Below are 22,650 nucleotides of genomic sequence, written 5' to 3'. Positions count from 1 at the left end.
AGTGTGTTCTGTGTAGTTAACAGTTAGTTGCTCAGTTTGTCTTTTTTTTCTTTGTCCATTTGTTTTGTTTCTTAAATTCCACATGAGTGAAATCATATGGTATTTGTCTTTCTCTGACGTCTTTCACTTGGCATTATACCCTCTAGATCCTTCTGTGTTGCTACAAATGGCAAGATCTCATTCTTTTTTATGGCTGAGTAGTATTCCACTGTGTATAAATATATACACCAAATATATACACTGACAGACAATGTCCACATCGTCTGTCAGTGGACACTTGCATCGCATCTATAATTTAGCTACTATAAGTGACACTTAAGTAAACGTGGGGTTCATTTATCTTTTCAAATTAGTGTTTTTGTATTCTTTGGGTAAATACCCAGTAGTGGAATTAGTGAATCATACAGTAATTCTGTCTAACTTTTTGGGGCCCTCCATACTGTTTTCCACGGCGGCCACACCAGCTTCCATTCTCACCAACAGTGCTAGAAGGTTCTTTTTTCTCCACGTCCTCACCAATACATGCTTCTGTCTTTCCATACTTTGGGCGGACATTTCAGTTGAAGATAGATTATCATCCTTCACCAAATATCATCTTAACTTACCTTTTTTCAAGTTAAGCTCTTTGTAAGATCAAATTACGTATTTTTCCACTTACCTGGTTTTAGCTGAAAACTATTTTAATTTGGGTCTTCCTTAGAAAAAGAAACAGAACACATTTCGTTTTTATATAGAATAAACTTTGTTTTTATTATAGATAGGGATCAAAAATAAAAGTTTTTATGTACATATGACATGTAGTGCAAACCAAAGGCTTTGAAATACCACGGATAGACATGTTGTTGGAAACCTTAAAAGGAGATGAGTCATGGGTGTTAGGATGGCCGTCCTGGAACTGCAGGAGGGGGTCGCCTAGTGAAAACAAAAGAAAACAAAATAACAGAAAAACACAGATGCAGAGGAAGAAAACAATGTTTAAATTATAAGACAAATCCAAATAAAAGCATGCAAAATGAGTTCATGAGGGTCAAATTCAAATTAGACGAAAACATGCAGACATGCAGGGGAAATGAGAGAGCCACATGGCAAAGCAGGCATTTCCCAGGACTCTTCCTGGCGACAGGCCGTGTGCTCGGTGGGAGCCACGTGAGCCCGCTCCAGAACCTTGTTTTGTACCACGGGATGACAAATCCACGCAACCATATCCAGGAGACTCAGAAATAGCACCAGAGCCCAATACCTTTATGACCTTGACTATTTGTTTCGGAGCCCTGATTTTGTGACGTTCGGTTCCTTCCACAGATTCCAGGAAATGTTACATCTCCAGAGGCAGAGGGAGTGGGAAGAGAAGTCACGACAGGTAAAAGCAATTTTCAAGATGAGGGAAATTAGACGGTGTCAGGAGAGCAGTGAGCAGTGTGATCCCGTGAACAGTCACGCAGAAAGTGTCAGGAGTTGAGCTTGGAGAAAAGGATTTGCCAGTAAGAAACTGCCCCCCATGACTCTCCCGATAGGATAACTGTCCAGGCCCGCGGAAGCCTGGGGGTCTGTCCCGGTCGCCTGCAGCCGCAGTTCTGGTTCATTCGCGCGGGGTGCGCGCGCAGGTGATCCAGGTTGCTGGGTCTTTCTCTGTCCCCCTCGCCTGGTTTGCGTCGCGTCGGGCGACGTTTGTGGAATAAGGGTGCGGAGCCGTGTTTCATTCTGACCGCGGCCTCTCCGGACGGTCGGCTGCCGGGGGAGTCAGTGCCGCGTTGCCGTGCGCGGCCGTGTAAGTGGGACAGCAGCAGGCCAGATGACACTTTCCCACTGGCTTCCAGCAGACGTCGGGACTTTAATTTCCTCTTTCCTACCACATCGGTAATGAACTCAAGGCCCCAGCGAGCCACGGAACAGGGTGAGGTGAGCTTCGTACCCTGCTCCCCGGGGGACTGCTTTCTGGCCATTCATGCGGGCGTGCGACAGGCCAACACGCTCCCTTCCCTCTTGCTCTGGGAACTCCAGTGAGCGGAGCAAGGACGTCTACCGAAAACTAAAACAAAAACTCCTTTTTCATCTTCTAGAGACGTTAATGGAGCCGGACTGACGGGACTGTTTCCGAGCCGCGGTGGAAACCTTCCCTTCCCTCAAGGCCGAGACCAGACCGGTTCCTCTCTGGTCCGGTTCCAGCCCGCTGTGCTGTGGAGGCCTCTCAGCCACTCACGCGAGGAGGCACTTGTTTCTGGTGACCTTTCAGCTGCGGGGGTCTGCGGGCCTTTAGCTTTAGAGACCCATGGTAATGGGTCTCCCTGGTGTGTTCGTGAAGAAAGTGTAATTAAGTTCCCGTCAGGCTCATGAGATTTATTACCTGCCTGGCAAGCAGAAACAATTTTTGAGCTCGGAAGGGGCTTTAGAACACTTTAATGACCTCAGCAGGGTGGGGAGGTGAGCCATTAACCTGAGCAGCCAGTCCGCAGGGCTGAAGAGACCGACCGTTAGCAGATGCCAGAGCACTTTCCCGTCTGCTCGTTTGGGCGCGCTCACCCAGAAACAGGATCAGAAATTGTCTGTCTTGGTTAGGTTTCAGCCGACGGCTAGAATGTTTGCCGCAAACATCAGAGTGACATTGACTCCCCCAGGCGGCTCCTTTCTTTTCCTCTTCACTCTCCTGCACCAACTTTCCTCTCGTGGCCAAAAAAGCATTGTCCAGGATGACACCACGCAGCGGCTCAGAGTTAGCGCTAGCATGGGTTTGGGGATTTGGGTTTTCACTGTTTCTTTTCCAGAACTTTCCGTATAACTTACACAATGCCAAAGTGCCCAAAGGCAAGTGCTGGAAACTGTCTGGGCTTTCCCCATGAAGGGCTATAAACGCACCTCCTCACGCTGTAGCTACCTCTGACGTGGAACACTGAGCTGAAATGCTGAGGTTTTGCACATACATAAAATTTGCTAACAAATTTTAAAGTTTAGAATGCTACTGTTCACCATGCAAGCAAATTTGCCTAATCAGGATTCTAATTTCAGGTTATACCTTCTTAAGTTTTCTGAAAAATAGCTTCAAAGAATCGTTGGGCCAGAACAGGAAGGGAAGGAGTCAGGAGAAGCTGCATCTAGAACACGGGCATTGTTCACATACAGAAGACTCAATTTTCAATGGAAGGATTAGTTACCCACACTCTCTCGGATCTACCGCAATGCTTCAGTCTGTTCTTACGGTGAAATTCCTCTAGCAGCGCCCCTGGGAAGGCTTTATGACAATCTCACAAAACATTCTCTGCTTGTTTGCTTTGCCCAGCATTTAGGGAACTCAGTATCTCAGATCAGTGGATGAGCCTGAAGGTTTGGGAAAGTGAGACAGAAACGGCAATAAGGATAGCCATTCCTTTCTGTTTTTGTTTGGTAATCTCTAAATTTTAAATCAGTCTGGATCCATTCCTTTACAGGAATATAATGGGGTAATGTAATTAATTTAAAGGAGCTTTTCTTTCGAGAGAGAGAGAAAGAGAAAAGGTTGTATGGAAAATGATCTGCATCCTCCACAAGGCTTGCTGTATATTACGGCTAATCTAGGTCTTTCCAAGACCTGTATTGCGTGTGTGTCTGCAGTCTGCTTTCGTGCCCCTCCTCTGTACTCTCACTCACGGGGTCTAGTACACCACTGGGATACGGTGGGATCGTCCAGGAAGACTGTCCCAAGTTGGGAGCGCTAGTTGCTCTTCCATTTGATGTTACCCCTGGCATGGAGATCATGACAGTCTGTACTGGACTAATCCTGCTCAAAGCCTTTTCTCTCTAACCTGACGCCACCGAAGCCGCGTTCCCTCACACTAGACCTGTGAGATGCTTTATGAACAAAGTATGGTGGTCAGATAAATCTGCGGAACATGTAGACACTGACCCTTCCTTAGAGAGTCACGGTGCAGTCTGATACCAGAGTTTCTGTAAAGTATTCCAGGAAAGAGACATTTAATTTTTAGTCATCATTTCCCAAGTGTATTTCATCAAGAAACCCTGGGTATGCGTATGTGCAAAACCGAATGAAATCTCGTGGAATACACTTGGGGAAACTCTGGATGAAGACTGTCATTTTAGCCACCATCTCTTGCATGTAGTCTCATTATTAGGTGGCCACAGTGGGAAAGAGCACCAGCAAAGGGTCTGCATTGTGGCAATGCCAGGTGTGCGCTTAAGTACGAAGTGGTGGGTCTGGGAACCATCTGACCCAAACTCCAGATAGATTTCTCAATCTGAAATTTAAAGATTCCAGCAGAAAAACAAGAATCTTGACAACTGAGAAGATGTTTACACTGATGCCAGAATTATTTTAAAAATACAAATGGTAATTTGCCAAATAGTTACCAAATAAGTAGTTTGCCAAATAAGGTCTGTTGGTTTGGGTAATTTCCATTAGAAACTGAATAAGAATAAGAATCATGCAGTAGAACTCCTACATATGCATGCACACCCCCACACCCCAACACAAGTGTACAGCAGGATTCTCCTCCTCTTTTGGTAAAAAGCTTCCTTTGGATGCATTAATGGCTCCAGTCATGGAAGATGTTGTGATACGAAGAAGAAATTACAACAGGAAAGCAGGAGTTAATACAACAGCCTTTGCAATTCATCTTTTCCCAGTGAATGTATCCTGAACACAGAGGGAAAGTAAACCAGCGTTCTCCTCCCATTCGCTTCTTGTCTCCTGCTTTTGGATGGACGCTCAATCTGGGACTACGTACATTGGTAAGGGACCTGTCATCAAAACTCTGTAATAGTCTTTCTCTGTGTTTCTGGAAACTGAGGACAAGGATGTATATAGCTAGTGTGTAGCACTCTACTCTTCCATTCTCTTACTATTCGGGAAACTAAAGGGGTAGCTTCTCCCTTTGATGCCCAATGAGTGCATGAAGGCCAACAGTTGAGTCAAGAGCTCGACTGCTTTCTGTAAGAAATGCCTTCTGTGGACCTGACATGGGGGCAGAGTGTCCTTACTCCCTCTGCTTCCAGGGTTTTTCATGAACACTTCCTCTTTGGTGGCAAAACGAGACGGGGCCTCTTGTCAGTTGTCACACTGCACCCTCCACCTGGCTAAGGCTTGTGCCCTTTTGAAACCTAGTCCAACACGGAGTTTGAATCAAATGAAATCTCTTCTACTCTCCTGTCTTTGATTTGTCCAATTTGCTCCCTTTAAAAATCTTGTCCTCCCTCAAATTAATGACAGTAATGCCAAATGCTATTATTCCCCGTTTTGGTAATTCTGGGCCAATTTTATAAGTATTCAGAAGTCTCAGATCTTACTGATATGCACAGGTATGACCCAAATATATTATACAAGAACGAAGAAGGGGGGAGTCCTTCAAATGTTACCATTTATTTCAGGTTCAGAAATACAGCTTCACATTTTCACAATAGGTACATGTGACCTTCAAGAATGGTACAGGCTTCAGGAACTTGCTTCAAAAATTCCATTAACAGAGTCCATCCATATATCAGCATTAAGAAATCCTGAAAGTGCCAAGAAGACAGTGGAGAGTATTCTGGCTCAAATTAATTAAAGAATCAACAGAGAAGGTAAGATTTTGCTTCTACACACGGCTTCTTCATAAAAAAGCAAAAGGGGAATTTGAGTCAGAAAAGTGAGAAAAAAGAAACATAGATGAGCAAGCAACACAGAGGCTGTACATATGAAATTAAACATAAGTCACGGTGAAATTTCTAGTTGAGAGGAATCATTTTTTTTATCAAACTGGTAGCAGACAGTGCAGGAGGTCAACAGAGTAAATTTTTTTGTCATATTTTTTGAAAACATTACACAATGAGCAAAGTTTAAGGAATTCAAAGGGTAAAAAAATAAGAAGAAATGAATGCCTTGAGCTGAGCCATGTGTGAAACCCCAGACCAGAGAGGTGAGAAGTCTCACCGGTATACCAGTATAAACAGGTCTTAAGACAAACAGGAGACTCTTCCTTGAGTTTCCTCTCTCGCTCTCACACATACACACATTCTTACACATATGTACAACTAGCAATGCGTATGCTACACATGCTTCAAAATATTCTGAAGGTTTCACAATACAGAGCACCGCATGATTTTAAGCATACCAACTGGACGGGATGACTTAAGATTATCTAGGAGACACATCGAAACTTCTAAGAAAGGAGTGAGTGATCTAGGGAACTAATCACGTATTTTTCTACAGTCATCTAGTGTTCTTCACGTTAAACTCTGAGCTCACAGCTAGCAGTCCTCTTGGTGAAGCAGACGTAAAACTCAACCTGAGTCTTACGTCTTCTCTCCTTCGACTGGATTCCACGGTACAGAGACCTCCTATTTAGGTCGTATTCTCAATGTTAAGGAGATAACTGTCAATTTCAAATACTTATCTTGTTTGCCAAATGAGAAATGTTTACCTGAAACAAGGGATGGATGACCTACCTACCACTGAGGTACTAAGTAACAACTTCCCTGCATGTTTAGTGAATTTACTCAGAAGAGCCCGCTCTTTTTATTACATTGCAGTATCCCTCCACTTTATTTTTTGACATTTACCGTGGAGGAAAAAAATGACTATGTAGACCAATTTAAGCTTTTTAAGATTCAGCTCAGCAATCCAAGAATCATAATTCCACTCAGAGTTCTTAGAAGTGGGTTTCCTGATCTTACGCTACATTCAGCAAAGGACATTTCTCCTTAGATACGCAGTGCTGTGGGCCTCGGTACAAATGTCTGTGGATGTTGTCACGGTCATTCTGAGCATTGTGCCTGTCCTGGAAGACATTTTGGAACCTCACGTATGTTATCACGGTTCTACAAACCTCTGTTACGTATTCTAGCAGACCCTCCAGAGTGAGCTCTTGAATTAACACAGTTTAAAAAATATATTCATACCCCCCCCACAAAGCACATGTATACATGAATATTTACACCCACACGTAGCATATATACACAATGCACACACAATCACACATGCTTGTGGCATTTTAGCAAGGGTTTTTAAACCTACCTACCCAAAGGGGCACCAAAACACGTGTACTTACAGAAATGAATTTCCCATGTATATACTGTATACACAGACACATGCATTGAAAATATGTTTGTACAGAGGAAACGTCAACATTTATCACATACTGGTATTAGGTCCCACTTCATATTTGAGAATTATGGCTACAGTCTATACTAAAAAATCATAAAATTAATCTATAGGACTACGTTTAAATTCTAAGTTTAGAAGGCTTACAGTTCTATCACAGGAACTGGTTTCATCATCATGTTTTGGAACAGAACGAGTTTGCTGCTGAACAAGTAGGCAACTGGCTAATCAACAGGCCCTACTGCTTTTCTGCGTTACAAAAGTCAGCTAAAAGCAACATTCAGAAGAGTAATCTTGGTAGAGGACTTCTGGAAATGCAATATATCTGCTCTAAATTGATACTGTTTCAATAATCTGTCCACAGTTGAGTAAATGGTTATTCCAATTAGTCGATAAGCGTGCAAGTGACAAGAAGTGACCTATCAAACAGGCATACACAGTGAATTTTTCCAAATCCTAAAGATACCGTATGTTTTATTTTGCTAAAAATCTGTTGTGTAGACGGCATCAGAGCGGTCGGTTAGGAGGAAGCTACTCAAAAGATGAAAGGTGGTACGGGAAACTCTTAGCTCATGAAGCTACATTCCCACCTTAGGGCCTGGCATGAACAATGTACTTCGCACACATCTTAGAGCTTCTGACTTCATTCACCTTGACATCTCCTTTTAGCAGGATGCAAACCCTTTGCGAAATGGTATTAAAACTAATCCTAGTACTGCGGCAAACAAAGTATTCTCCACAGTGCTTCTGGAACCCCAGGGGAGGCTGGGTTCTGTTAGACATAACTGAGAAGAGGTAAGAGAACAAAAATGTGCCTACAGAGACAAGCGGGACGGGGGAACTGCAGGCTCATAATCCAAGAGCAAAAGCCAGAGACGACAAATGCCATTGTTTACGACTACAGAAGATCAGTGGAAAGAAAGTTGGAAAAACCTCTCCAATTTTCTTTGACATGGTTTGTGCTGATCTAAGAACACACCAGTGGTTATCCACAATATTTTCCTTTGACAGAAGGAAATTTTTGAAATACAGCAAAAGGCAAAACCACGTTTAGCACAAAGCCAAACCCTGAAGTATATAATCCTCTAGCTGCCTGTTTTAGAGAATTCAAAGGAAGAAGCAAAGGGAGTCCGAAAGAGGGAGTTTTATGAAAAGATCTCGTAGATCATTTTGTTTTACTGTGGACATTTACGTAACACGTTTCCGTTTAGCTGCAGCACTGTTTTTAAAAACACATTACGTACTTTGCACATCTGTTCCATTCACAAAGAGTTAAGAATTTTTTCAAATGAGGGGGAGAAAAAAAGATAAGATTCAGGCTGGGGACTTGGGGTGGTGGTCTATACAGAATCACTTGTAACTTAAAAGTTGAAAAGTTCTTTTTGTAAATCTCATAGTCTCTGATGGTTGCCTACTACAAGTGGGGTAGCTGTAGCCCCTTAGAATAACTTCGAAACAATGCCATTCCGCTTGGCAAGTTCTCTTTTTAATAATGGCTGAAAGTTTTTCCTTCATACTTTATGGGTGTCTGCTTTGGGTATAAAGTACACAGGAAATTAAAGCTAAGTGAACATACAAATCATGTTTGCTGCTTTCAAAGGGAGACATTTCAGTTGGTGAAACCTGATTTACTTCTGTGGAATATGAAATAGTGTCCTGGGACGCCGCCGTTCAGTGAGGACTTGCTGTCTGGGAACAGTCAGCAGACAGCACTCCACTCGGCTTCTGGCTGTTTCCTACATGCTGATCACCTGGTCCTACTTCGTCTACAGCTCAGCCTCCAGACTGAACTATTAACCCCCAGGCTAAACCGATTTTGTAAATTTTTGCAATGTTAGCATTTGCCAGCTTGCTGTAGATCTCAGTGTCTTAGTTCCATCTTTTGGAATGACCTGTGCAGAGACTCTGAGGTATGGCTGTAGAGCGTGAGCTCCTGCACTTGAAGCACAGCATCCCTCATGAAACGACTTTTATTTTCATTCCAGGGCCCCCTTTAAAAACGGCCATCCCAGAGCAAGGCTCAAGATGTATTAAGCAAGCCTAGGATGGATGGAAAGTTCGTTAAACCGGCTTTAAGGGTAGGATGAATTCTTACACGAGGGAATTACAAATTAGCTTGGAAAGAGAAAAACTTGCTCCAACCACATAAATAAGTACACTACAGTTCGTGTCACAGTGGAGTTAGCCACGCCTACATCTCGATCGGTGTGGGATGTTAAATATTTCCCATGTCAGCCTTCACTGTAACCTACAGGGAGGTGAATATATATGTGAACAAAGAAATTAGGTATTTCCAGACACTTCTAGAGATGTGACATTTTGCTTCTTCCTTGAACTCTGAAACTAACTAGCCAAATCTTCTGACCAACTACCAGAAAATTAAGCTTTGGTTCGCTGTTGAATATGCTTCGAGCATGAAGCAAAACACATCAGGATGAGGAGAAGCTCTCTAGAGCAAGCAATGCGTTAACTTTTCCTCTGCAAACTACCTTGTGCTTCTGGAAAAGTCTATTCTTAAGGAATCCTAATTAAAAAAAAATCACTTCCTAGCAGTCCTATGAAATAAAGAGAATGGAAAGAGGATCTAAATAGGTCATTAGAGTAGGAGGAAACATTCACGATAGACAACATAATTTCTATCAGCCAAAACAGAATATGGGAAAGTAAATACACATATGGCTTAGGTCTAAGCCCGTCTCAAAGCTCTTAAGAATTACACTTAATGGGCTACCTGGTGGGTAACCTAGGAACTTGTCCAAAGCAATTTCAAATATACGCCAGGGTAGGCAAACGGTCTCTCAAAATACAGGGCTGCTATACAGACCTACCCTTGGTCAGTACAACATCTAAAGCCTCGAAGGGTCAGCAGTTTTCCAGAGTCAAACTCCGAAGGTCTGATACACCATGAGCGATGACGATGAGTGACGAATGCGTTAGTAAAACGGGTTACTTGCCTACTGATGTCCGCACATGCGACTACTCATGATTTACTGATCAAATATGTTGCTTTCACATAATTCATTAGTAATTAATTGCCAGGCCAGACACTTCGTTTAGTCTAACAGGGAGGATTCTAGTGGACGGATTATAGTGGGACGAGTTGGTGATGGGGGTGGTCTCCGGCTAGAAAGAGAGAAAGAGAGAGGTAAAGAAACAAGTAGAATATCTAGCAGAAGGTCGCCCCAGAGACACAGAGCATCAGCACACACATGCCCATGCGGAGACAGGCCAGCAGCGGCGGTTGCCATCTGTCATGGTTCGGACACTGTCACCTGTCAGCTAGCATTCTGAGACAAAAATGAAGGATTTTGTCATATGCAAATCTTTCTCAAAACAGAAGCTGCCCCTCCCAATACTAAAACAAAAACCCCAAATCATTTGAAAGCTCCTCTGAAGGTGTGCTGTGCATTTCTCAGCCAACAGAGATGGGTACAGAGGGAGCCGTGTCATGCTATGGCTGCTCCAGGCACTTACAAGGTATGTTAGGCCTCAGAGAATGATGCTCTTTGAATTTTTATTTCCCTTTATAATATCCTTCCTCTTTTCTTCTTACCGTTACAATGTTATGACTTCTCATTGCCTTCAGCAGTAGCTTTCTCCAGTTTGTTCTATATTTTACTTCTAATTTGCAGGGCCCTGGAAACCGGAGAATCCGGGTTTGGGAGTTCTCTACAGGAAGTGAAAGAAGGTTCCGGAGGAGTATTGCTTGCTTTCTGGTTGGTCCCATTTCTGAGAGCTGAGGGGGCCGAATCCACAAACTCAGGTGTGAACTAGACGTGAGAATCTCGACACCACCAAGCAATGCTCTTTTTGTCCTGAACCCCTCCATTTACTTCCCGATGTGTTAGGAAATTTGTGTGTGTACCTGCTTTCATATGTAGTTCTTGGGGAGTAATTTTTATAACCAACAAAATTCAACAAGTTGTACAAATCATAACAACCTTTCTTTTTGATAAAACTCTCCCAGTGACTGTTTCAGAACAATCCCTTTTGGAAGTATAGTCATGTTGGGGAATTTTTTTCTGTACCAGAAACACTAACATGATTAAATCAAATGTTCCTTCTCAGGTATGAAGAAATGAAGATAGAAAAATTAAAGAAAATAATTACGAAATGTTAAAAAAATCACAAAGCTATAAAAAACTAGACAGTCAAGGAAAAATCAACGAGAAAGAGATCTTGTTGATTAATGGTAGAAGTACGGGCCACTTAGGTGCAAACTCCTAGGTATCGGCGGAGTTCCGCTTGGCCCCGCACCTGAAAAATATCCAAGAGGCTTTAGAGGAAAGGTTTCCTGGGGGTGGGGGTTAAATTCCAATTTAACCTCTTCTGCTAGGCTCGGTACTAGGTGGGCACTCACTTTCTTAAAGTCTAACTAGACATACTTTAGCGGCACAGTAACCAAACTAAACCATCAATACCGGTTATTAAGTTTGAAAAGACAAATAAGTCCTCTTTTCGCAGCCAGTCTGCTGGCCGCTGTGACTACCTGAACTGTTTTGGCCGTTCCCTACCGGGAAGGATCCTCCCGAGTTCTTTTTTTTTAAAAAGATTTTATTTATTTATTTGACAGACAGAGATCACAGGCAGGCGGAGAGGCAGGCAGAGAGAGAGGAGGAAGCAGGCTCCCTGCTGAGCAGAGAGCCCGATGCGGGGCTCGATCCCAGGACCCTGGGATCATGACCTGAGCCGAAGGCAGAGGCTTTAACCCGCTGAGCCACCCAGGCGTCCCCCTTCCGAGTTCTTTTTACTTGTGACCGTGGAGCAGCCCTGTCCTTCCGCTCGCACCCCGCTCATCTTCATTTAACGTGGCCACATTTATTTAGCTTATGTCCTGAGTCTTGTACCTGCATCATCTTCTCCTTTGTCGTGAAGTTTCTAGGAGCCGGAGGTCACACCCACTGAACTTGTCTCCTGCGGCCTTTAGCATGATGTCACCTGCAGTTAGGTGCTCAGTGCTGTTTAGTTCCTCCGCGAGAAGTGCTCTCCCTCCTTTAAGACTCATGCCAGTGAAGTCTTCCCTCCCCCCATGTTGATGCGGCTGCTTCGGAAGCATCTCGGCATACGTCTGTTACAAGCATCACGCTGAACCCTAGTTAGGGTTATAGGGTTGTCTCCGCTGATGAGGAATGGGCTGTGTCTTACGCATCGTCCTGTTCTCGCCGGGGGTGCTTATCGTTGGGCCACGGAACAACCGAACACTGACAACGGAATAGAGTTACTCCTGGAAGCAGAGGCAACTGCGAAGCGCTTGTGGTACTCACTGATCTTTACGTCCTCTCAAGCTATTATGACATCTTTAAAATATGCCCAGTTTCAGGTTAAAGTAACCCATATATGTACTCAGTCATTAAAGATCCTGAAAGCTCCCCCGCTTCTGGGAGAAATGAGCATCACTTCATTTTTAAGGCAATAAAACGCTACTAGAAAGCACTTCAGGAAGAGCGTTAAGCTGTTCGGGTGATTTTCTTAACAAGCAGTGCTGTTTGCCAGCCTCGACAGCAGAAGCGCATTTGAAGTTCACTTCGCTGGTCTAGCGCCCGACCATCCGAAGAGCGTCCAAAGACACTCACCTCGGAAGACCGTTTGTTTTGGGCAAAGCAAAGTTATCTGTCTGGTACCAAATTTTCCTCAGTTGCTTTGTTTAGGGACGGGCTGCATTAAGGAACCCGTTACAGCGAAACGGAGCGTCTTGCATCACTTGGCGTTTCCGGAAACCCAGTGCGGCGCGGGCGGCACGTTTCCGCTTCCGGGGGGGGGGGGGGGGCGGCGCACGCGCAGCCGCGTCCGTCGCTGCGGGGATGGCGCTCGCGCCGCGTTCCGGACAATGACGATTTTTTCGAGAATCCGAAGCTCACGCGGGGTGGGTGGCGTGGAAGGCGAGAAATGGACTTTCCTGAGAAGAGCGCGGGGCGCGTTACTTGCCTCCGTCTTTCAATTCTCCTCGAAGAACGGAAGAACTAGAGTTTCACCTGTTCGAGGACGCTTTGGGCGAGCTGGTTCTGAGTATTCCTGCTGTGAGGCCAGGCTTAGGGGTTGAGAACATATTTATAGAGAGCGCGCGAACACACAGAGAATTCTGTAGGGCCGGTGGCTTGTGGGCTGCGCCAGCCGCAGGGGAGGTGGTGGAAACGACCGTCCCTCTAGTTCCTCGCTGCCAGGCAGCATGACCCTGTAGAAAGGGCTTGCTCTTTCCGCCTCTTTCTGCCCTTATTCCTTGTCGGGGTGCGAGGTGGGAGTGATGAGCCTGGTAAACGTGTGAGCCACACCGGGTCTGTGTAGCACAGTCTCCCCTCTTTTCCCTGTTGACACTGAAATCTCCTGACTCCCAGTCCGGGACTCTTTCTGTTGGACAGTTACAGTAGCGTGTTCGAGGCAGCAGTTCTCAAACTGGGCTGTGCAACAGAATTCCCTGCTGGGCTTGTTAAAACTCAGATTGCCGGGCACCACACAGAGTTTCTAATAGGGTGAGACACTTCTAGCAAGTTCCCGGACACTGCTGATGCTGCGGGTCCTGGGACCAGGCTTTGAAAACCATGGTTCTAAGGCATAATGAGTGACTGTCCTCTTGCTTTATTAGCAGCTCCATTCACTTGCCAGATAGAATACAAGCAGAAAGAGGAAGTACTAGAAAAAAGTCTCAAGAAGAAGGAAGAAATGGTTGTAGAAATACTTGATACATTTGAGAATTAGACTTAAGCATGGGTCAGATCAGTTTTAGGTTTATTTCGTAAAGACCAAGATACTGTAATGTTCTTGTAAATCATCCCACAAAAATAACTACTTGCTTAGGGAAGCTTGTATTTGCTTCTGAAAATGGCAGTTAAGTGTAGAAAGGAAGCATCTATACACGCGATTCCAAATTCTCACCTCTGGAGAGGGTATGACTGAAGTCCAATCTAATTAGCTAGGTAAACCCCTCCCTCCCACCCCCACAAAAAAGAAAAGAAAATCCTCCAAAAAGATAGAGATGAACACATCTAGAGGAATGATATCTGCCTACCAGGGCACTACTTGCGGAAAAAAGGATATTCAATAGGCTTCTCTTGAACCGCAAGTTCTACTCATTAAATATAATCCAGACTTTAAAATACATCTGTCTCAAAAATTCAATTTACATATAATTACATATTGCATGTAATTACATTTAGGATGATGGGAGAGTCATACATGCCAAGTTTCTAGAGGCCACAAGGATCTGATAGCAACTGGCCCAACTTGTTTATCTTATTGATGAAACAGGTAAAAAAAAAATTTTTTCTCTTAAAGAAGGGTTTTGTGTACCGAACCACAGGAAGTAAGGTTACAACTGGCGAATTTCTTAGAAAACCAGAAAATAGAACTAAAACAAAAACTGCTTCTGAGTTTTCTCACATCAAGCAGAGCATCTGCGCAGGGGGCTGTGTTGTTTTCAAAGCAGCCGCAGGCAAGAGCGCGCCGGCGGCATCGCTAAGCCGGGCTGGGGGCTGCCCAGCGTACGTCCCTCTCGGGAAATGTAACACTTTGCTTCTCCACCGTCCTCTTGAATTACTTAATCCTCCTCTCCTTTTTCAAAGTTTAAGGCATGTAGGTATAGTTTATAATCTGAGTGACATAAACTTCCTGTGAACCCGGAGTATTCCTCCTCCTGCTTATAATCTGCCATGGCACCTGCAGGAGGCACTGTCCCACCCGGTGGCTCGGTGTGCAAGAAGGCGGGCGCCCAAGGACGGGTCAGGGGCGCACCTCCCGGGGAAAGGTAAGGGCCGCGGACTGGGACCCGGGACTGTGCACTGCAGGTGTCTGCGCTGGCAGCCACGCGGACCCAGCCTTCTGAGCACAGTCGTGCTTGTGAGCCTTTATTAACAAGACCGATTTTACATATCTACAAGCTACGAGGCCAAGTTTTAAAAAAACGCTACAGCGGTCAGGACATTGTCCACATGGAAGATAATAGTTTGTAATTTATTATTAAAACTACTATAGGCTTCCCTCCAGCATATTTTTGGCCTTTTCAGCTTTAGTAACAAAATGAGCCAATACTGTCCAAGAACAGTTTACAGTAGATGTTGGAAAGAACACAGAACTTGGAGTCCTTTAAGTGGACTCTAGTCCATTCTCTAGCACGATTCGTGCTGCATGCTAGAGCCAGCGTTTCTGTCCCCTGTGAAAATGAACCCGTGATTTTATAACATATGTCACCGGGAAAGTATGAATCAGTTGATAGACTCTGAAGTAAGAACAGAAGGGGGAAAATCGTCCCCAATTGTTATTTGATGATACAAACATCTAATACCCTGTACGAATTAGTCCCTGAGCGGAATGGTAACATAATCCCCCTTGCCACATTTTCTTTACATAATCTTAAACACCAGACTTGGATTTCACCCCGAGGGATGGTACAGATGTGCCCATTTCTGTGGCTGTAGCTACCAGGCAGCCTGAAGGAGGACTTGCCCACATTAACTGCTCAGTTGGTGATTCGTAAAAAAGAATCTTACAGTAGCATTCGGCCACGCAAGCTTCTCAGTAGACCAGAACGAGAAAGTGTCTGTGTTTAGATTGTTTCTCCAAATACACTAAATATGGGGCTAATTCCAAAACCAATTTTGATTAAGCGCTGCACATCAACTCATTCTGCATTATTTCATTCCCTCAGTAAGCCCCATTCAGTGCTCCGTGCGGGATTAAGAGTCAGGTGTACAGAGACCTGAGCCCTGCCCAGGAGTTTCTACTGGTGATGGGGAGAGAGACCAGTAAACCGTGCCGACAGCGCGGAAGATGTTGTAAGGGGACGGTGTCTCAGCTTCGGGGGCCCCTGGAGTCTTAGTCTGGGTCGGGGGGAAGGGTTAGGAGGACTTGGGGGGTTACAAGGACTTCCAGAAAACAAGGGAAGTTGAGGGGACTGGCAGTCCAGAAACAAGAACTAGTACGTGTGAAGGAAAGCAAGCTAGAAAAAGTCCTGTCCCTTTGAGAAACCGAGCCTCGTCTGGTTCTGTATCGCACGTGTCACAGTGATTTGTTGTGCTCTGAGTCCTAATGCATAAAATGGGTAACTTACAGGCTTTGGAGTTAAGTTAAAATATGATTCCTAAAAAGCACTGCTTTTGAGATTTTTTAAAATGTTGTAGCCTCTGTACTACAGATCACCAACAACAGATATGCTGGGTGGAGGGAAAGACGGAAGGACAGGCAAAGCAGCAGAGGGTTAAGAGGAATACGAGGGGAGAAAAGTGTAGAGAGAGAAAGGATGTGGCTTGAAAAGAGCTCTAGGTGCACATGGCTACTGAGTGAATTTAGGCAGTGTCCCTTCCCATGATTTTTTTCCCCATTTCTCTCCCTTTCTTTCTCTCTCTTTTCTCCCTTCCTCCCTCCCTGCTCTCTCTCCCTCTCTCTTTTGAGCAATCCCCAAAGAGATCTCCAAGAACTTACATGATGTAGAAGCCTAGTCCCATTGGTTTTGCTGGGGGCACAACTATTTCTAACCCTCTTCATCTTCTGTCCTCTTCTGCCTGCCCTTCTCCTCATTCCCACCTCAGGCACCAGGGGAAGGGGTTGGCCAATGCCGCCATTTGGGGGAAGGAGGAGAGCTTGGGAAGGAGGTGCTAAGAGCCAGCGACTGGGAGAGGCAAATGTCTACTTCTGAGATGCACATTCCGTTGTCATCTCAAGCCAGTGAGAAGAAGAAAAAGAAGCAAGGATGGGGAGGAAAAAGGCAACACTTTGAACCTCTGTAGAGAACGATAACATTCATTTCTGGTTTAGAAAGACAAAAGACTTTGTGCCCCTCTCTGTTAGACAGCAGGAACCTGGCAGGCATGAGTATCTGACCGGGGACCTCACCTCAGACAGGGCAAATAGGGAACTAGAAAAATTGATGGAGAAGTTAACTTTCTAATTCCTTTTATTTTAGTGACAACGACCGACAGAGCACAAGGAATCTGAAGACTTAGAGAAGATTTATGTTGCGCCAACGTTTCATATCACCTGACCGTGACACCTGGTTAGTTCAAAGGCCCATTTTTAAATGTCCCATGGGATACTTTTCTGGTCACTTCTGTCTGTCCAAGGGGCAGAAGCGGAGACAAAGAGCTACCCGTTACTAATTATAATCCCAGGGATTAAAAAAGGAAAAACCCAGCAGGAGGAGCTCTAACCCGCCTTAGAGCTCAAATTTTTAAAATCAAAACCGTTGAACTCAGAGGCAAACAGAGCAGTGGTTGTGCCTCGCAAGCCGCCGTGGCTGTGACCAAACACGTGGCCGCGTCCCAGTAAAGGCTCCGCATGCAGCTGGGGATGAGCCTGCCGGGGCCGAAGGGCCAGCGAAGGGCCAGCATGTCCCCCGTGAACGATCCTCCTCGTCCTCACACAGCTAAGCTGGGACTGGCTCTGTGGTGCCTGCTCGTACAAAAGAGGGAGCAAAAGGCTGATTTCTAGGCAAGTCTAGAAGTAAGTCTTTTTCTCTCAAAGGGTCCCACTGTTTCTACATGAGACTTCGACATTCGCTCAAACACTGCATTTAAAAATGGAATTTTTTAAAAAGATTTATTTATTTATTTGACAGACAGAGATCACAAGTAGGCAGAGAGGCAGGCAGAGAGAGAGGAGGAAGCAGGCTCCCTGTTGAGCAGAGAGCCGGATGCGGGGCTCGATCCCAGGACCCTGGGATCATGACCTGAGCAGAAGGCAGAGGCTTTAACCCACTGAGCCACCCATGCGCCCCTAAAAATGGAATTTTTATCGTGGTGGACGGCACTGCAAACGCTCCCCAGTGTTCCCTCGCCCTCACTCGGTGGCTTGATGGGCGTGCTTTTAAAATGAGGGAAATGCTGCATTTGTAAAAATTGGTGCTAAAAGGGCAAGGAATCATATGTCCCCTGGGCCATGTAAAGAGTCTGCAGAAGGAATTACAGTTTTCTAACACACACACACACACACACACACACACACACACACACACACACAACTGGAGCACAAAGAATTCACTCAGGAAAACAGTGAGAAGTATATGAATTCAAGAGTTACGGGACTTGGGGGTGAGCCTTTCCATTTTGGACAGTGTTGTGGGAGTGGGCATACAAGATGGTCAGAATTACTTTACCTGAAGGAAACGTTCAACCAATCCCTTTTAATCTTTTGCCAATGAGAAGTCAAACTTTTTGTTTTACACCTTAATGGTATGCCCACATTTTAAATTTTTATACAAGCTTCTACAGAAACTTTAACTAGACCAATTCAGACCAAAAGTCACTAAATAAAGCTAGTCTAGACGGAAAACTCTATGAAAACCATATGTCTTTTAGGCATCTGTCTTACAAAAACTGCCATCATCCTGGAGAAATAGTTCACAAAATACGCTTTTAGGAAAACTGCTGGAATGACCATGGGGACTGTGCTTGAGAAGACAGCTTGCCTAGGGAAAGTCAAGCCAAAATGTTGACCAGTGAAAGGCTCACATTTCTACATACGTTTGTCCGTAAACATCACTGAAGGGACAGGCAAAGGCAGGCATCATTTATATTTCATTATATTTCCATTATCTTAGAAGGGATCAAAAAGGTTTTGTTCCTCCGCACTCCTACAGAATGTTAGACCAAGGGATTTCAAAGCCACCCTGTTCTCACTCACAGAAGACTGTTTTGGATAATGTTGTACGTGGATGAGGCCAAAGAACCAGAACATTTTCTTCTGATTATCACCCTGCTGGCCTGCCACACACAGCAAGGAGGCAGGTGTCCGACACACGTAGCTAAAGGAAGACCATCCTGGATAACTGGACGGAGGGCCCAGCTGGGAGACAAGGGCAATCAGGACTAGGGTCGAAAACGAGTGCAAGGCGAATGCAGCAGAGACATGTTCTCAAACCCTGCTTTTCTGATTGAATCTTGCTCTCTGAACTGGAGACAGGGTCAGTGCTACCTTCATTATTCCGGCCACATATTTTTATATCCCAGAATGCACACTGAAGAAGTAGCATGAAATCCACAGGAAAAAGAATAGAAAAGCAAATGTTAATGATCAAAATCATAACATTTGAACTGAAAGCTGAGCAGCCTGTGGAGATTATGAGAGTATTTGTAAGTCGCAAAGACTCCTTGTGACCCTCGAGGATATTTTCTTCTTGCCCAACAGGGAAAGGGGCTTTGGAAGACCACATAACAATGGCTGTTGGCGCGAGTGCCCCATTGTGTTGTGCTGTCACCTAGAGGGCTGGGAAAGCACAACAGATGTCGAATGGCTACATCTGGGGAAGAGGTCCTGGGTGGGAGGGGACGAGCATAGTATAAAAGAAGGAAATTTGTAAGATGTAGCTAGTCATACACCAACGTTTTAAGCCCAGGGAAAGACACTACTTCAACATGTCCAGTCAAAGCTACTGTGCTTTAAAATGAGTTTTAAATATACTTAGTTTTCAAGTCCTAAGATGATAATGGGATAATTTAGTGTTTGAAATATTAAAGCAAATCAAGCTGTCACATCAGCATCCCTCATTACCGATTCCTAAACTGAACTATAGGGCATTTAAGTAACTCAGTCACAGTCCGCTGATGAGTCACGGGGTTTCTGTGGTCCATTAACTTCAGTCCTGCGTCTGCCAATACTACTATTGTCCAGCTGAACCGACAAGTTTGCTTTCTTTCAAATAATATGTGTCGCATGGATTTTGACTTTAGACCCAGATATGTGGAGGGAAATTACTGCAGTGGTTTCTCTAGTTAACACATTTACTAATGTTCCCTTTTTTTCCACCCCAAGAGGCAATAATTAAGGTAGAATTTGCCTCACATGAAGTTTTATTATTTTAGTTATTAAAATATTTTCCAACACTACAAAGAAGCAAAAAGAAATTCTAGTTGTTTTAAAAATAAGTAGACATTTTCCTCAGGTTTTATAGCTTTTCCTCCCTGAATGGTGGTGGCAAGGTGGAGCAGTGTGTAGACCTTGTGGCAAAGTCCCTTGAGTGTGATACTGAGGGCAGAATTATTCGAGGGAAAAATTTCATTCACTCTTAAAACTGGCTTCAAGAACAATCCTAATATAAACTTAAAAAAATCCACATGTACAGAATATATCATCTATAAATACCTGCTCCACGGTGAAATCATTTCATTTTAGACTTTCTGGGCTGCAAAACACCTTTCTCATCTACCCTCCTAAGAGGTCTCATTCTGGGTCAATGTGATATATATGGACCAAGATAAACGTAGATCATGCTGCCTCGCAGAAATCAGAAACTAAAAAGAGGTAATATTTACATGGTGGAGGCAACTGGTGTATTTGATTGTAAAATAAAATCATTTCCCAGATCACTGGCAAAACCACCTGAGGCCTTCTCATACCTCTCACTTCCTCTGGGTTCTCGAAACTGCCACAGAAGCCTGGGGTCTCCCGTGTGGCGCATCTAGTCTGTGCGTCTCTAGGCTCACGTGTCTCCCTCTCCACCAACTTCTCAGCCCTTCCACAAGAAAACCAGGCGTGGGATGGAGCTCGTGTCTAAATTTCATATTAACTTGCCCATTTACTGGGTTCCAGTATTTACGCAGCATCCTGTTTTTCAGCTTTTAGGCTAATCCCAGTGGGGGAAAATGCCGACCGTGTGAAGATGTGGAACTCTCCTCGTGTCTGGGCAACCGAAGTCAAGAAGGCCCAGCCTTGCCACTGATGGTGAGAGAAGGAGAATCTTGCTATCTGCCATTTTGATGAACCATTTTTTCCTGATCCTCGGAGGGAACGTGTTCTTTCTACAGTTCACGTGAGCTGATGAGTTTGGCTGGAACACAGGAATGGACATGTCCTAGTGTGTATGGGAATCATTAAAAAAATAATTCCAGAAATTAGAGCACTTGCTGTTTGTGGTTTTGCCTATCTCGTGGCTCTGATGCCTGAAAAGCAACCAAAAGGAAAGAAAGTACGACGCCACGATGCGGCTTCCTGAGTACCTTGTGGTTTCAGACTTTGCCCTAGGTAGGAATTCTAGTTTTGAGCAGAGTCGTTGCCAAGTGACCTAAAGGCTCACCCAAATGCAGGTGATGTGGTGTCAGGACACCTGCAGATTCTCTCCAACGCAGTGCCCTGCCCTCGTCCCCCCCACTTAAAACTACCGGCCAGACCAAAAGCGTGATACTCGTTTGGCAACAGCATTAAGTCAGCCACACGGACTTCATTTGGCAACTAACGGGTGTGAATACGTGTTCAGATTCCGACGTTCCCCCGGACAATGGTTACAATATGTTGGCTCAAACAAGCTAATGGATTTAAGTGTCGGGCATTTAAAAATTGTGTTCAAGCAGCAATAAAGTTGTGACGAGCAGACAGACAACAGCCATCCAACCGTCAGCTCGACCCTGCTCTCCTTCCTCGTGCTGCTGGAGGTAAGCTTTGAGGGCACCTTCTGAGTGAAAGGTGCAGCATTTACAATTTCATGTTTAGTTTCCTGGCTGTTTATCGGCCGAAGCAACCCCAGGAAGCTCAATTTCGCTTCTGATCCTTCAGAGGAGCTGATAAGTGAGAGGGAAGGAAGAAGCGCCCAGCAGCTCCTCCGAGCACGCCGCTGGGAGGAAATTTAGAGGTGAACCGGCCACGAGGCCTGTGCTACAATCTCCGATGTCGCTGGAAAACCTGCCATCTGACGAAACTCTCTGCCGGAGCTTTCCCTGTAACACCCTCCTCCTCTTACAGCGAAGGAGACAAAGGGGCGGTGGCGAGAGAGAAGGACTAGCTTGCGTGTGTCTGTCTGCTTACACTGGGCGGGCTTCGATTCTCTTTGCTTTTCCTTTTTTTTGTTTTTTTTTCCCTTTTAAGCTGACATCAACTCGTATATGGGAACATTCAGCAGATTCCAACTGGTGACAGTTTGCTGCTGCCTGGCCACAGGAAGAATAATCACCATTTACTGTGTGTTTTTCACTGGTCAGTGGCTCTCGGGCCAGACTCCCACCTTGGCCGTCTTCCTCCATCAGTCGGGTGAGACCCAGGGCAGGGCTGGGTATCCTGAAACTCAGAGAGCCTTGCCCTGCAATGGCTGAAGCTTTGCAATTTAGAGCCCAGAGAGAACAGTGACAGAGCTATTTGCTCGCGTCTGTCACGGGACGTGGAAGCAGTTGGATCTGGTTAACTCAGTGCCAGCCAGCACTGGGCTAACGGAGGCACGTTGTTCGGGTTCCTGGGGCCCCGCCGCCCGTCTGCAGCTCTGATGCTCATACCCTGTCTCCTCTAGATCTTCTTTATGCTCCTTTCCCTTCTATCCTCCTTTGGCCTCGGATATTTGGAAAAGGAAGATAAGGGACACACTGAAAACAGAAAGGCGATCTCAAGTCTGCCTTGACGCACGTGCAGAAGTGTGACCTCCCAAGTGTGACCTCCAGAACACTCGCTGTTCTGTCCCTGGGCCTCGCCGGAACAGACCGCCAGTCACTGCGAACTGTGGCAGGATGAAGATGTTTGTGTAAAGTAGACTCGAGTTCGCTAGACCCAAGGAGGAAACCACCAGACTAATTTTACCTTCACTTAAACCAGACTGAAACCAAGACCCAAGAATGAAAAACCTTGTCATTAACCATCCATTCACCTCAGTGAGATATTATGTTACAACCAGAATCGTTGTG

At 45.0% G+C, this 22,650-nt stretch overlaps 1 protein-coding gene and 1 long non-coding RNA gene across 6 annotated transcripts in view; one reads left to right on the top strand and one right to left on the bottom strand.

Moving 5' to 3' along the window:
• Window positions 1-754: 754 nt before the first annotated feature.
• The window catches only part of DNM3 (dynamin 3), a 553,426-nt gene continuing 531,530 nt past the window's right edge, over window positions 755-22,650 (bottom strand). For 4 of the 5 annotated variants that reach the window (XM_047705741.1, XM_047705742.1, XM_047705744.1 and 1 more), the window contains one exon: window positions 5,545-10,189. In XM_047705741.1, coding sequence (XP_047561697.1) covers window positions 10,120-10,189 — 70 coding nt within the window. In that variant the 3' untranslated portion in view covers window positions 5,545-10,119. Of the gene's footprint in view, window positions 913-5,544; window positions 10,190-22,650 lie in introns of those variants that run through there. The other variant, XM_047705745.1, reaches the window with a different exon arrangement.
• Window positions 2,085-20,883, top strand: LOC125086425 (uncharacterized). The gene is made up of 6 exons (XR_007123190.1): window positions 2,085-2,221; window positions 4,615-4,719; window positions 5,389-5,547; window positions 10,699-10,829; window positions 16,959-17,048; window positions 20,605-20,883. It is a non-coding gene; the product is annotated as an uncharacterized LOC125086425 (long non-coding RNA).

The sequence above is a fragment of the Lutra lutra genome, chromosome 15 (genome assembly GCF_902655055.1).
Source record: "Lutra lutra chromosome 15, mLutLut1.2, whole genome shotgun sequence".
NCBI classification, from domain to species: domain Eukaryota; kingdom Metazoa; phylum Chordata; class Mammalia; order Carnivora; family Mustelidae; genus Lutra; species Lutra lutra.
The sequence above is the reverse complement of the archived record's forward strand: the minus strand, read 5'-3'. Positions and strand labels throughout refer to the sequence as shown.